The 13,829-nt window shown below is 42.0% G+C and overlaps 1 protein-coding gene across 3 annotated transcripts; it reads left to right on the top strand.

Annotated features, from left to right (window-relative positions):
• Positions 1 to 732: 732 nt before the first annotated feature.
• zfta (zinc finger translocation associated) lies at positions 733 to 8,986 on the top strand. 3 transcript variants are annotated; one of them, XM_028429832.1, is made up of 5 exons: positions 733 to 1,190; positions 2,784 to 3,296; positions 4,643 to 5,002; positions 5,409 to 5,864; positions 6,752 to 8,986. In XM_028429832.1, exons 1-5 carry the CDS (start codon positions 1,067 to 1,069, stop codon positions 7,240 to 7,242), a joined length of 1,944 nt encoding a protein of 647 aa, XP_028285633.1. In that variant the 5' UTR covers positions 733 to 1,066; the 3' UTR covers positions 7,243 to 8,986. The 3 variants fall into 3 exon arrangements, with proteins under 3 accessions (XP_028285633.1, XP_028285634.1, XP_028285632.1); XM_028429833.1 differs by having other exon boundaries at positions 4,640 to 5,002; positions 6,791 to 8,986; XM_028429831.1 differs by having other exon boundaries at positions 4,640 to 5,002.
• Positions 8,987 to 13,829: the final 4,843 nt, after the last annotated feature.

Raw genomic sequence — 13,829 nt, 5'->3', positions numbered from 1 at the left:
GCTGTTAGGTGAGAGGCGTGGTGCAACCCAAACCTGACTGTCTCCATGTTGGCAGCATCATTGTCTACCTAAACTCCTAATACAGGCAAGGGGTTGGAGCCTGAGTGAGTTGTAAAGTGTAAACATTTTAAGATTGAGGTCTAAAGAGAATGACTCACTCACCGAAAATACATATTATTTAATAATAATAATTATAATTATAATTATAATAAATACATAGATTGAAACCTTGAAGAAAACATAATCTACAAATTCTCAGCTGAAAACTGGCTAATTGACTAATCAATTTCTAAAATATATGTTTCAATTAAATCTGTCTTGTAGACATATTTATATAGAGTTTATCACATTTATTCATTATTAATCAGAAAATAAGGGAGCGATCGATATAAAAATAACTTTGAATGAATGATATAAATGGCAGCACTGACGCTGGGGTCTTGTGAAAATAGCGCACTGGATCCCACAAAGCACCGAGAGCTGGAGCTCGTGGGGCCCTGAATTGCCACGGAGCCGCCTCGTGTTTTAACTGATGCCGTGCCGAACCGCAGGCCTCTGTCATCGCCCGGTTCTGAGGGAACAGCAGCAATAGTATTAGCAGCTTATCAGTATTAGCGCCTGCTGCTCCCTCTGCCCCCCCCCGGGGTGGGTGTGCGTCGTCGGCGCTGCTACTGTCTCTTTAAATTTACCCAGGAGCCCCTTAAGGAGCCCCAGGGGCCCCTAGTCCGGCTCCCCACCCTGAAGACAAGCAAGAGCCTTAAAATACATACAGGAGGCCTTCGCTGAGGCGCTTCCACCCTGAGCAGCGGACACCTTTCGCCGGCGGAATACATGATTGTGTGATTCTATGAAAAGTTAACTTGGCTCCCGTGCGGGGCGCGTGGGGGACCGCGGAGAGCACGGGCTCCTCAGCGATAGAACCCTGCCAGATGCGTGTCGAACGGTGCCGAACGGCGTGAACCCGCTGTAACATGTTGTTGTTATGTGACATGTCCCGTTACGGCGCTACGAGCCAGTGAAGGAAGCAGGAACGGCAGCCACTAGTGAAGCAGCAGCAGGGCCAGTGATGGAAGAGAAAGAACCGGGGGAGAGCGAGCCTGTGGACCTCCGGTGCGCCGAGCAGCCTGAGCTGCTCTCATTAATAATAAGCGGAGAGGAGGAAGCGACGCAAGAGGAGAGCGACTTGGGAGGTAAAGAAAAAAATGTGTTATTTTCTCGTTTTTCCCCCCCGCAAGTGGGTCTGCGTGGCTGTCAGAGACACGGCCATTGTCAGGCAGCCAGTTAATCCGTGTCAGGGACAAAGCCATGGAGCAGCATGGCCCCTCCGTCCCTGTGGCTCCTATAAACAAAGGCTCAACAGCACCCAGTCAGCACACTCACAGCTGACACCTAGCGGACAGCGGTGGAACTGCTGCCTCACTCTAAAATAAAATAAAATGTACAAACAAATATTAGATAAAATATTAAAATACATCCACAAGCTTTATACAAGTGTCACTTAAACTTAAAGGAGCAGCCCCACCCCAAATCAAAACTTTACATTTGTAATATTTGCACCATAGGCTAATTATTGTTTTATTCCAGAAATAGCCTAACTGTATCATGTCTAGGGAATATCCACGGACATCACTGTGCACAATTTTATGCTGGGATTATTTTCAGCCATACAACATCAAACAACAAACAAAATAGCTCACAACAAGGTCTGTGGATTTATCTTGAGAAACCAGGTCATGATTGGATATTGGATTTTGGGGTGAACTGTCCCTTTACCCAGGGAATATTGGAGCTCCAGCTGTCAGTCATCAACAACAGTTTAATCTCTCAGTATATTCCATATTGTTTATACATGCCATTTTTTTCTGATATGGAGACTTGTTTTGTAGTATAAAGATGTTTGTCAGAAGCTTATCCACTGACTATCAGTTCATCTTTTTTATATATATGCTAACACTAGCCATTTCCTGTCCTCATAAATCTGAGTAGCGTACGCTACATTCTATAATGTACTATTCTCTAGTAATACTTATTGATGCACCTGCTCTGTTACTAAGTAGACATAGCATTGGTCAAATTTATGCTAGCTGTAGTTTTTCTGTAATTTCATTCATTTCATTCATTCATGTCATTACAAAATGTAGCATCTTAAAAATGTTCTACATGTAGCTAAGTTTATATGCAACAATGTGTCACTATAGATGTTGCAGTATACCATTAGTGGTGATGACAGCCTGACTGAATATCAGTATGCTGATATTAGCCAATATTGCCTTATGACATATCAGTATAAGTGTGCATGTTGGCCAATGTTTTTTTTCCATAGAACATAATGCACACAAAGATGCTGGAGTCATTTAGACATCACGTCATCACACAGTTTAACTCCATGTGTAGCAGAATACACATATTGGCCCCAAAAATCCAATATTGGACATGCCCTAACAATGATATGCATGATGTTCTTATTGCATTTGTCCATGTTAGCAAAGTAGCTAGCCAGCTATAGTTTGTCAATGTATGTGTGTATAAACAATATAGGATATATATATTATTCCTATATATTTGACTTGCAAACAAATAGGTATCGGCCTGAAAATGTGATATCAGTCAACCAAAGAGTGTGCACTTATCATCATGAGCCTACACTTGGTTTTTGAATGTCATCCTTTGTGGAATTCTGATCAGTGGGTTTTTAAAATGCAAAGCACTGAACTCTGTCTGGATGGATATCAGAAGAGAGAATCATGTCAGGACTGATCTGTGTTCCTTCTTCCTGTCAAAAGAGGAGCGTCTTGCTAATGGCCATGGTGAGGAGAAAGCAGAGACGGGCCTGGTGACGCCTGTCAGATCCCCAGGCACAAGCTACTGGAACGTCACAGAGGGCCCAGACCAACCACTCCTGCTCCACCCAGCCCCGGGCCCCTCTGGGCGCAAACCAAGGGTTCAGAGGGCCTCACGTCCGGGCCTGAGTCGCATCCCCGGCCGCGACCACCGCCGCTATTACCACGAATACTGGCGCAGCGAGTATTTGATGGATTTCGATCCACAGAGGCACGGCATGATCTGCATGGTGTGCGGCAGCTCGCTAGCCACTCTGAAGCTCAGCACCATAAAGAGGCACATCAGACAGAAGCACCCAGATTCCCTGCTGTGGAGCGCTGCCGACAAGGAGGTGATCCGCTCAGGGTGGGAGAGCCACCTAAGCCTGGGGAGAGGGCAGAGGTCATACAGCTTTGCTGCTGATCCTTCTCTTCAGGAAGAGGAGGAGGCTCTGCACTCAGGCCAACAAGCTGCTGGTAGGTGGAAGACGGTTTCAAAATGTCTCACTTGGGGGCAGTATGAGTTTGTGTATTGGCATGGTGGTGTGTGAGGAGGAGAGGATGATGTAATGTTTCAGTGAGGATGCACTGTTTGGTAACCAATGCTGTATTTTTAGGAGGACAGAGGAAGGATGTACAGAATAGTATACACGTACATATTTTAATTTAACTTTTATAAACCCTTTAAGGACTCCAGGGTTTAAGGACTTAATTTTATTACTCATTAACCCTACCTTATGCTGAACACGCTGCTGATAATATCTGGGTTCATGTGATGAGTAACAGCTTTGGTCAATATTTTTTAATCAGGGTAAAACCTCCAAAAAGTGTGACAGTGGTTTCATGCAACTCCACGGCTCAACAGTAGAGGGAAGAGGAGTGCTGAGATAAATAGAAAGAAGAAGAAAAACAGCACAGATGGATTAAAACATGTCGAAAACATGTCTTTCCAGGTGTTGTATTCTTTTGAATGTCTGTATAATCAAACATTGACGAACCAGTTACCTGTGTCAGCCCTCTGATATGGTGCCCTTCCCAGGGTGTACCCTGCCAGCTGGGATAGGCTCCAGCTCCCCTGTGTCCCTTTACAGGTTCAGAAAATGCATGAATGTATGACAAACCGGTTAGAGAACCTGGATTTGACACACATCCAAAAAATGTCCAGATGGTCCAGAACATTTCCAGAGCCAATACCAATATCTCCTGCTGGAGGCGATGTCTAACTGATAATCCTGTGTCTTCCTATTTGAAGCTATTATTTTGGTGGAAAAGGTCCTCTTTGTCTATGTTAGTCCTGCTAACCCAGCATTAGCCTCAGGACTAGCATTAGTGAGTTACCTGTTCTCTGCACTACTGCAACAACAAGTGATTCATTCTCTGGTTCACTAAATGCTCATCATTCATTTAGTTTGACAAGATGAGACATTGTTATTAATGCAGAGATGAACTATTAAAGCTAGTGGAAGCTTTAGTTGGGTGTGACATCATGAATCTTGCACCTTACTCATTCCTTCTGACATCGACATGAAAAGTATGCAGTGTAACAAGTGGTTATAAAGGGGAAGCGCTGATGCCTGTGGTGTTGCTACCCAGTGGACCTTTGTACCACCCACATTTACTCAGACAGTCAGATGCTAGCTCGCTAACAAGTCCCAGTAGTCAGCAGTCATTGCCACAATACAGGACTATCCCTGTCCCCTCCTTGATCTGTCCTTGCCTTCTCCCCCAGTTAGCTGCTGCATTAGCCAGCTGGTATACAAATCAATTCAGTCTTGTAGTGTATAGCATAGCTCAGTGCTCCTTATATCTATAACTTTTAGCAGAACCTCCAGACCCTGTGACACCACAGGAGCAGCCACAACAGTCCCTCAGTAAGTCTCCACACTCTGCGGACGGTGAACTCCCGCAGACTCAAGAGCAGATCCTGCAGGACCTGCCCGGACCATCAGCCCGCACCTTGGAACGCTACTTGAATGACTCGCTGCACGCCTGGTTTCGCCAGGAGTTCCTAATGGAGTACGAGGCGGAGGCCAGTCGGCTGCTCTGCATGGTGTGTGGAGCAGAACTGACTTCACTACACCTTGACCACATCAAGAGTCACGTCTTGGACACACATCCAAATTCCTTGGTGTATAGCTCAGAGGAGAAACACTGCATCCTGCAGGCCTGGGCTCAGGCTCATGGTGAGAACATAACAAAACATCCAATAATATCATCAATAACTAGAAATTGCATTTCCTGAACAAAATGCTATTTTGATGACTGCACCTTTAAAAAACTTTACATTTTAGCCAAATTTGCTGAAAAAGGTTGAAGAATTAGTTTAATGGAGGTTCAGTGAAGCCAAAAACATACTTGAAACTAGAGAAGTAGAGTAATACACACCGACAAGGAGACAAACCGGCAGGGTGTGAAGGGAAACACACACATTAACAACACTACCGAGGGAGAGACAATGAGAACACATTAGGGCGGGGCAGGTAATCAACACGGAGGAAGTAAAGCACACAGACACACGAGGGAACAGACATCTTCATGGTAAATAAAGCAGCATTTTAATGGTGTTGTATGTTTCTCTGCCTTCTATAGAAGAGACCGAAAACTCAATCAAATTAGAGCCCAACACAAAAGAAGACAGGGTGGACCTCTTTGCTGAAGACGTGGAGACCATCCAGATCAACACTGACCTGTACCCAGAGGATGATGGCGCTTTAACTCAGGACACTTGTCTTATCGGGGAGGACGGAGGTGTTGGAGTGCCACAGCAGGGTCCCCAGCCACTCCGTCAGCCTAAGAAAAGGCGGCTTCGTGGGGGCGACCCGTGGAGGCTCCGCTTAGATTACCTGGTGGCTTACGGGCCCCGGGGCCAGGGTACGTTCTGCATGGTGTGTTCTCAGGTCCTGCACGAAACCAAGGTCAGCAGCTTCCGCCGCCACATCCAGGAATGTCACCCCGAGACCACAACCCTGAGCAGACAGGAAAGGGAAGCCATGGCTGCAGCCTGGACCAAAGACTACTCCAGTGAAGGCATGCAGATACAAGACGGTGAGGCACAATTTCAGCCACTGGTACATGATATCATAAATGTTTACGTCAGGGGTTGTGAGATGGCGGACACAAATGTAGACTTAGCCGGAGGTGAAAACAAGCTCAGTTCCTTTAATATAAGCCAGGGTTCGGTACACGGGTGATCAGTCAACGTGGCAGAGGTATCCAAAAGGCAAAGGCAAAAAGGCAGTAGTCAAATCCAAAAAACAAGTCACACACAAGAGAATCCAAAACTTACTCGAAAACACGTAGGGAAAAAACACAAGAGCAGAAAGGCTACTTGGACGGCTGTGTCGCATGGAAGACTCACAAAACGAACTGGCAACAAGGGGCAGGAAACACACAGGCTTTATACACAGGAGGGCGGGAAGACAATTGGACACAGGTGAAGCACATTAGGGCGGAGCAGGTAATCACAGGAGGGGGAAGGGAGCACACATGAGGAAGGGGAAGTAAACAACTGAAACACAAGGAGAAGATCGAGTTTCAAAATAAAACAGGAAGTGACTAGTAAAACTAAAACTAATACAAACAGAAAATGAACTACAAAATAAAAGACCTGGCTGAAACCATGACAGTTTATATGTTGTGGTGTTACACAGGGTCAGGTCATCTACATTGTGGGTGTGGCATCCCTTGGTTCTGGTGGTATCTATGACATGATTAGGTTGACCCAGCCTTCCAAAGTAAAAAAGATTTCCTCACTTGGTTATTTAGCTTGATAAAACATACAATTGTACATATAAATCCTCACATACTGCAGATGTAATATACAACAATTATAGATGCTAGCTTGTGATTAAATTAGAATGGGTTTGTTTGTACTACTTGGCAGAGGAAAACAGAGCAGGAGCCTCTCCTTTACTCCATTTTGGTTTCAACAGAAATCAACGTTGGTGAAGCTGATGTCCTCAATCCCACAGGAGAGACGAATGAGAACAGCTCCCCCGATGTCAAAACTCCCAGCAAAATGGTGAAGAAGGAGGTGGGTGTGAGTGGAGGGAAGGGCAAATCGAGGGACGGCAGCGGCGTGCCCACAGCTTCTCGTCACGGTCATTACCCCGGGAAGGACCAGAGGAGGAATTACCAGGTGCGCTGGCGAATGGAGTACCTGATGGACTATGACTGCAGGAGACACGGGCTGATCTGCATGGTGTGTGGAGCCACTCTGGCAACGCTGAAGGTCAGCACCATCAAGAGGCACATCAAGCAGGTCCACCCCCACTCCCTGTCCTACAGACCGGAGGAGAAGCAGCAGGCCCTGCTGAGCTACAACCAGACGGCGCTGCACTTCATCCACTCCGATGACTGCTTCTCCTCCCAGGACCATGGGCACACTGAGCTGGCTGCCACTCCAGCAAGCTTTGGCACTTAGAAAGAGCTTCCGTCTGTTGCTCCTCACATGGCCCCCGTTCAGAAACAGACCTCCATTTTCTCTCTTAAAGGAAAATTCAGGTATTTGTCAGTTAGTTTCCTGTTGTCTTATTCCAGCTGCTTGCATTTGCTGCCCAAATGTCCCAAATATTTACTGTTAGAGAGTAAAAATCATGACTAGGTTTCATAATGGGCAGAAATAAAAGAATTAGACACAGGTTGACAAATACCAGAATGTCCCTTTCTGATCTGTACTGAAGAATATTGCTGTAGCTAAAGCAGCAGTTGCCGCACAGGAAATAACATGACCTAAAAATGTCAGGGCCTAAAAAAAGTCCAGCCACCCATTTAAAGCTGAAGCCATTTTGACTCGAAAACACAGAGCAGCAAAACCAATTTAGAAGAGATAAATAACACAGTTACAATGTCTGCTGTTATCTGTTTAACACCGCTAAACTGGAAAAGAGGCTGCTATTGCTAGCAGGCTCAGAGGATAACTAGAAAGCTAGCCTATAATTCTCCAGCTAAAATTACGTAGACATTGTCTTGAAATACCTGCTGTCCCCTTAGCAAGAATGCTAACTAGAAAATGTGCACTTGGCATGAGTATTGCATTCACCTACAAAAGTGTGGCAAAAACGAAAACTTTGTTGCTGCTAGCACTAGCAAATTCCTTAGCCAGCACAGATTGTTGTCTCTTTTCATAAACTTCTGTCAGGTAATCAGAGTGTATTGTAAGTTGCCACACTGAGTGCAGCAAAAATGTAACCTTTTTCTGAACAAAAGTCATGCGAGGATTTTTGACATATTGGCTTGCCATAGAAGGAAAAGCACAGGTAGTAAATATTAAACTGGCTGCATCTCTTTTAGATGAAAAGGTTTTAGGGTCTGGTATTGTGCAGTCGTGTCCACAGTACCATGTCATGGAATCAGGTCTGCCTGGTCTGAGTCAACGAGTGCCTGGACTTTGCACTTTTAACAGCACGATGAAACATGTCAGACACGTTGCTGTCTGCGTTTCAGGTGGCTGCAGGTTGTTTCTGGGCGGGGGCCCCGGTCTTCTCTCAGGAAGTTAGGATCAGAGTCTTTGGCATAATTTAAAAAAAAAAAACTCTGAAGACAACACAGCACTTTGTCCACCCCCCCCCCCCCCCCAAAAAAGTACTAAACCCCAACTTTGCTTGTGTACAACCAACTGAATGAAACTGTGTTTGATGTTATTGCTGAAGACAATGAATGGCAGCGTGCACTTCAATTCTATTTAAGTTTACAGTGGAGGAGGAGAAGGACACCCTCCTCATCCTTGCTCGTTATAATGAGATATGTTATCTCTGTCATACACCCGGCCTGCATCATTTCATTAGCCACAACTCGTCTTAGCTAAAAGCTGCACAAAAATATGTACATAGATGAAAAAAAATATTTTTCCTTTATATAAGCACTTTTATGCACCGTATTTCTACAACGTGTTTGTACTTATGTTCAGTTTTTTCTACTTTATCCAAGATTTTCAACAGTGGTGGTCATTCTTCAGCAGCTGGAGGATGGTTTGTGTTGGAAAGGTTTGCTCCAACTTTGGTACTGTTTCTGTTTTTTCATTGACTGTACAAAGGTTATGCAAGAAAAAAAGAGAAAGAAAAGTCTGCCATAAAATGTCCACTTCTTCACCTGGAAAATGTAACTCAGGAATTCTGTTTCCATCAACCAATCACTTTTGTTTCTTTTCAACACAGACTGTTACAGAAGGTTTGTGTCAGCGTTCTTTGTGAAGGAGGTGCCATAAATATATGGGGGCCACTGTTTTAAAATAAATTACAGTAGGAGCAAAATATTTTCAGGAAATCAACATTTTGAGGAAAATGTAAAATACTTCAAATACATCTTGTTTTAAAATAAGATATTAAACACATAACAAAACATCAGGTCAGGATAAAATCTGCAAAAATAACAATTAGGAGAAAAACTAAAAAAGTATATAATAGTGTCAAAATGAAGTATTGTATTTTATTTATTGTTAAAATAATCAAAACATTTTTGACAAAAATTGCAAACATTTGTATATGTTGATAAACTAATACACACCTTTGTTTGATATAAAGATAAAAAACTAAATATTGTGGCTTTTTAAAAAATATATATATATATTTTACATCTTGTTTTTCTTTGGACTTTTACCTTCAAATGAATGTTGTTTTTCTGGAAACTCTTCCTAAAAATGTGAATTTGTTCCAGTATTTTGCTCCTCTCAGTGGCCCTGTAATGCTCTTGTGTGTGAATGACACAATAATGAAATGAATGAAATCTGACTTTATTATAGAACTAATATAAAGAAGAAATCTGTCAGACATCAGAAAAACCTAGTTCAGGCTTTGGATTTAAATAATTCCCAATTCCTAAGAGTTCTGAATAGCACGTATTATTTAAATGAAGTGAGTTACACTGAAATGAATGATGAGATTTGAAGACGTGATGCATTGGCTTGTGTGAGTGTGTGTGTGTGTATGTGTTTATATAGTGTGTGTATGTGTGTGCAGGGAGAGATCCTCCTTGTGTTCCCTCACTTTCTTCTTCACCTTTCATCTGTACATGGCCAACATGTGACATATGCATTTCTCCTCAGTGATCTTTGAATAAATATTCAACACCACCAGGCTGTCTGTTTTTACTTCGAAAGTATGTGGTCCCAGTCCAAATATTCTATACGAAGAAACATTTTGGTGTCCATATACTTTTGCAAATGTACAATCATGTTTTGAAAGATATTTTAATGTCTTTTGTTTAAAACCATAATAAAAATAATCTGCTCAACACTAAGTATTAATCAGTTGAGCTGCAGCAGGTGCTGCTGATGATCAGTCCTTGCTGAATTGATCATCAGCAGGTGTACAGACCTCTATAAAAACAGATATTTTGACAGTTTGCTGCTCTGGAACATTCAGGTGTCTGTTAACAGAGAGAGAAAGACACAAACAAGTGTGTTAGAGAAGCAAAAAACCCAAGAACTACATGAGACTACAGACCTCACTGAGCTTGCTTAGTGTTAATGTGGCAGCACAATTAGAAGAAGACTGAACAAGTACAGTTTGTTTGAAGGGTTACCAGGAGAAAGACTCTTCTGTCTAAAAAGCACATGGAAGCAGGACTGAGGTTCACTAAACTGCATCTGAACAAAGAACAACACTTGTCAACAATGTCCTATGGACACATGAGACCAAAGTGGAGTTGTTTGGTCTTAATGATCACCACCATGTCTGCTGAAAACCAAACACAGCATTTCAGCAGAAACACCTCATACACACTGTCAAGCATGGTGGTGGGTGTGATGATTTGGACTTGATTTACAGACACAGGACCTGAACACCTTGCAGTCATTGAGTGGACCATGAACTCCTCTGTATACCAAAAAATCAAAAATGTCAACATGAAGAGCATGAGCATACATTGGTGTATATATGTGTATATGTTTACATATATCTGTACACTCCTCCTGCTCTTCCAGTTAGATCCGACCTTAGGGGCTCCTTTTAGGTCTAAGATGATTTATGAGTAACTTATATTTACAGGGATTTATTGTATCCATTTATAAGTGCAGCTCCAGGGGCTGTATTCACAAAGACTTCTCTGAAAGAGCTCTACTACTGAACGAGCTAGTGACTAAAGAACAGCACGATGTGTGGAGATCCTGTGGATGGGTGTGACATATTTTTGTAGGTGTGGCATCATTATTATCTAAAACAGAACAGGATTCTGACTTTAATCTGCTGCTTTCAGGTGATGGTGTATTAAAGCTGGTGAGCTCCTATGAGTGGATACTGGCTTTGTTGCTGACTGCTTGCTGGGCTGGGCCTTTGTTGGTTGCAGATGACTTGGTCAGTCCCCTTGCTTGTAGATGATGATGACCTGATATTGACCTGATATTGTGACTGTCTGTGGTTGATTTTGGTCCTGTTAGCTGCATGGCCTTGTTGGATATATAGAGTATGCACATGGCATCACAGGATGTGGAAATCACTTGCGGTTACACCCACTGCGTGGAAAAACGCTTGTTGAGCAGTCCACAAAAAAAATCAAAATCACATGTAATAAAAAAGGAAAAAGCTCTTCTGAGACCTTTGTATATTTCTGGTGTGGGTGGTGGCTCTGGTAGGGGGGAAGTGACATCTGAACATACACTCTATGGTTGCAGTATCAGTATAATAAATTCAGAACTCAGTTAATCTCTTCTGAAATTAGATTTTTTTTTAGTGGTCCAATTCTGAATTTTTCTGAGAAAAAAAAACAAAAAAGTAATTAGTAAAAAACTAATATTTTTATGTATGTCAGACTTGAAATACCTGTAAATCTGTTGTTGCTGTACATGCAAGCTGCACAAAAATGTATATAGAGATGTTGTTCCCTATATTTGTTTTATTTCTACTTCTATAATTCATTTATATTTTATATATGTATATATATTTTTTATATATATATATATACCGGTATATATATATATATATATATATATATAAAATATATATATTTTAGTGTATATTTTAGTGTGGCAGCATTCATTGAGGGTAGTAAATAAAGGATTTCCTTGTACAGAGGAACATGTTTCTTTAAGTCCATATGACTGACAATAAACACTTCTTGAATTATGAACTGTCATTTAATTCAATTCTCTTTGACTTTCTACTTTTTTCCTCTTTAAAAACCTCTGTTACATCAGGTTTTTTTCCCCAGGATATCATACTAAAGGAAATGCACAAATCATAAGAATTCTCTCATCACTAAGGGGAATCTTAACAATAAGTACAGTTGTGTTTGAAAGGCCTCCAGACACAGCTTTTATAGAGATCCTAAATATTTGAGATGGCGTTCATAACCACAGTCAGTAAATCTTTGGGAATATTTTGAAATGATTTCATCTGTAGCCAGACATGGGTAGTAGATCCCGAGGAAACATGACCTTTGACCTTGATTTCTGTCTCCTTTGGGGCCATTTTTAGCTGTATTTTAGGCCAACTGTCCTGAATGTTTGCTCATGTGCAGTAGCAGCATCTTCCAAACCATTAATTAATGATTTACAGTACGACCACGCAGCTTTGACTCCATTATGTAACACCACACAGACTCTAAGTGGGACATCAAGTGTGCATGTGATTTCATGCTTTTAGTATGTTGGCCGACTTTAAAATTAGAAACTGTAATCCTCTCTCCACTTACACATAACAGACAGCAGCCTCTTAAGTCAAATTTGCTTAGATATTTTATCTGTAATCCCACACACACACACAACCAGATTCAGTACCAGGACACCTTTGACCTTTGAGGTGTTTTTATTAATTTCACTTTGACATCAGTACAGAGAGCACATACTTTTCCTGCAACATCTTTCCCAAAGCTTAAAAATCCGAACCAAAAACATCATAGCTAATACAAAACAAGAGCTGATGTTAGTGAACAACTTCTAGATAACAGGCAAAATGCCAGAGACAATAACAAAAAAAAGAAAAAAGTCAAACACACTTCTGCCACACACTCCCACACCAGATGAAAACACAAGAGACAAATGTGAGAAGAGAGACATGCTGTGAGGGCACAGGTTTGTATATTACAATAGTGAGCTATGTAGCCTTAAGCGTGCTAACAGGTAGCATGGCCTAAACTGAAAATTGGGAGCTAGTTAGCTTTGATAGCACCACACATGTGGGCTGAGGTCAGACTGATAGCTTGAAGGTAGCTGGATGAACATTTAAAGGGTCAGTACAACCAAAATGCACCTTTTCTAACTAGCATCAATTCAGTGGTTCAGTCTATTAAATTCAGGCTTGTTTTGGTTGAACTGATTTCTAAAATTAGTTATGTTTTGTAAACTAAACACAAAAGCGTTCCAGTAGCTTGCGTGACGTGAAAAATGACAACTTAGCCTTTTTTAAAGCTACAATATGCAACTTCTTCACATTCAAATAAATAAAAATTAGCATTATCATAACCCCTTTACACATGCTTTCGTAAGCTTACTCAACCCGCCAAAGTGCAGGGGTGAGGGCTAACAGCTAGTGCCTCCAACGGAAAAGTTGCATATTTTGGCTTTAACACCCTCCCCTCCCAGAGTCTGAACGAGGCACCATGCACGCGTTAGGAGTCCACCAATAAGACGACACACAGCGGAGGGCATGCACAGTGAGGAATGTTCCACGAGAGAAAACATTCTGAGTGGTAGAAGCCGTATACTGCATTAACGGTGGAAGGACGAACATCCAACCGGTGGCCATTTTGTATTCAGGGGACATCAACTTTAGGGCGTCATGAAATGAACAGAAACACCAACACAGATCTATGTGTGATTTCATTTCCATATTCATCCCTTAAAAAACAACATGGAGATTTAGCGGCAAGGCTAACAAGTGACTATGTTTTTTTTTGTTAAAACCAAGATCAAAAAACACTATTGAAACAATCACAAGTAATAATCATATTAAAGAAAAGTCAGGGTAAGAATATGATACAGCCTATATAAAGGGTGAGGATCTGTTTCCAGCTTACACTATGACATGCACGTCATGGCAGTCAAAGAAAAACAAAGTGATGAACTCTAAAGAACCA

The sequence above is a fragment of the Parambassis ranga genome, chromosome 18, assembly GCF_900634625.1.
Source record: "Parambassis ranga chromosome 18, fParRan2.1, whole genome shotgun sequence".
Taxonomy (NCBI): domain Eukaryota; kingdom Metazoa; phylum Chordata; class Actinopteri; family Ambassidae; genus Parambassis; species Parambassis ranga.
The sequence above is the reverse complement of the archived record's forward strand: the minus strand, read 5'-3'. Positions and strand labels throughout refer to the sequence as shown.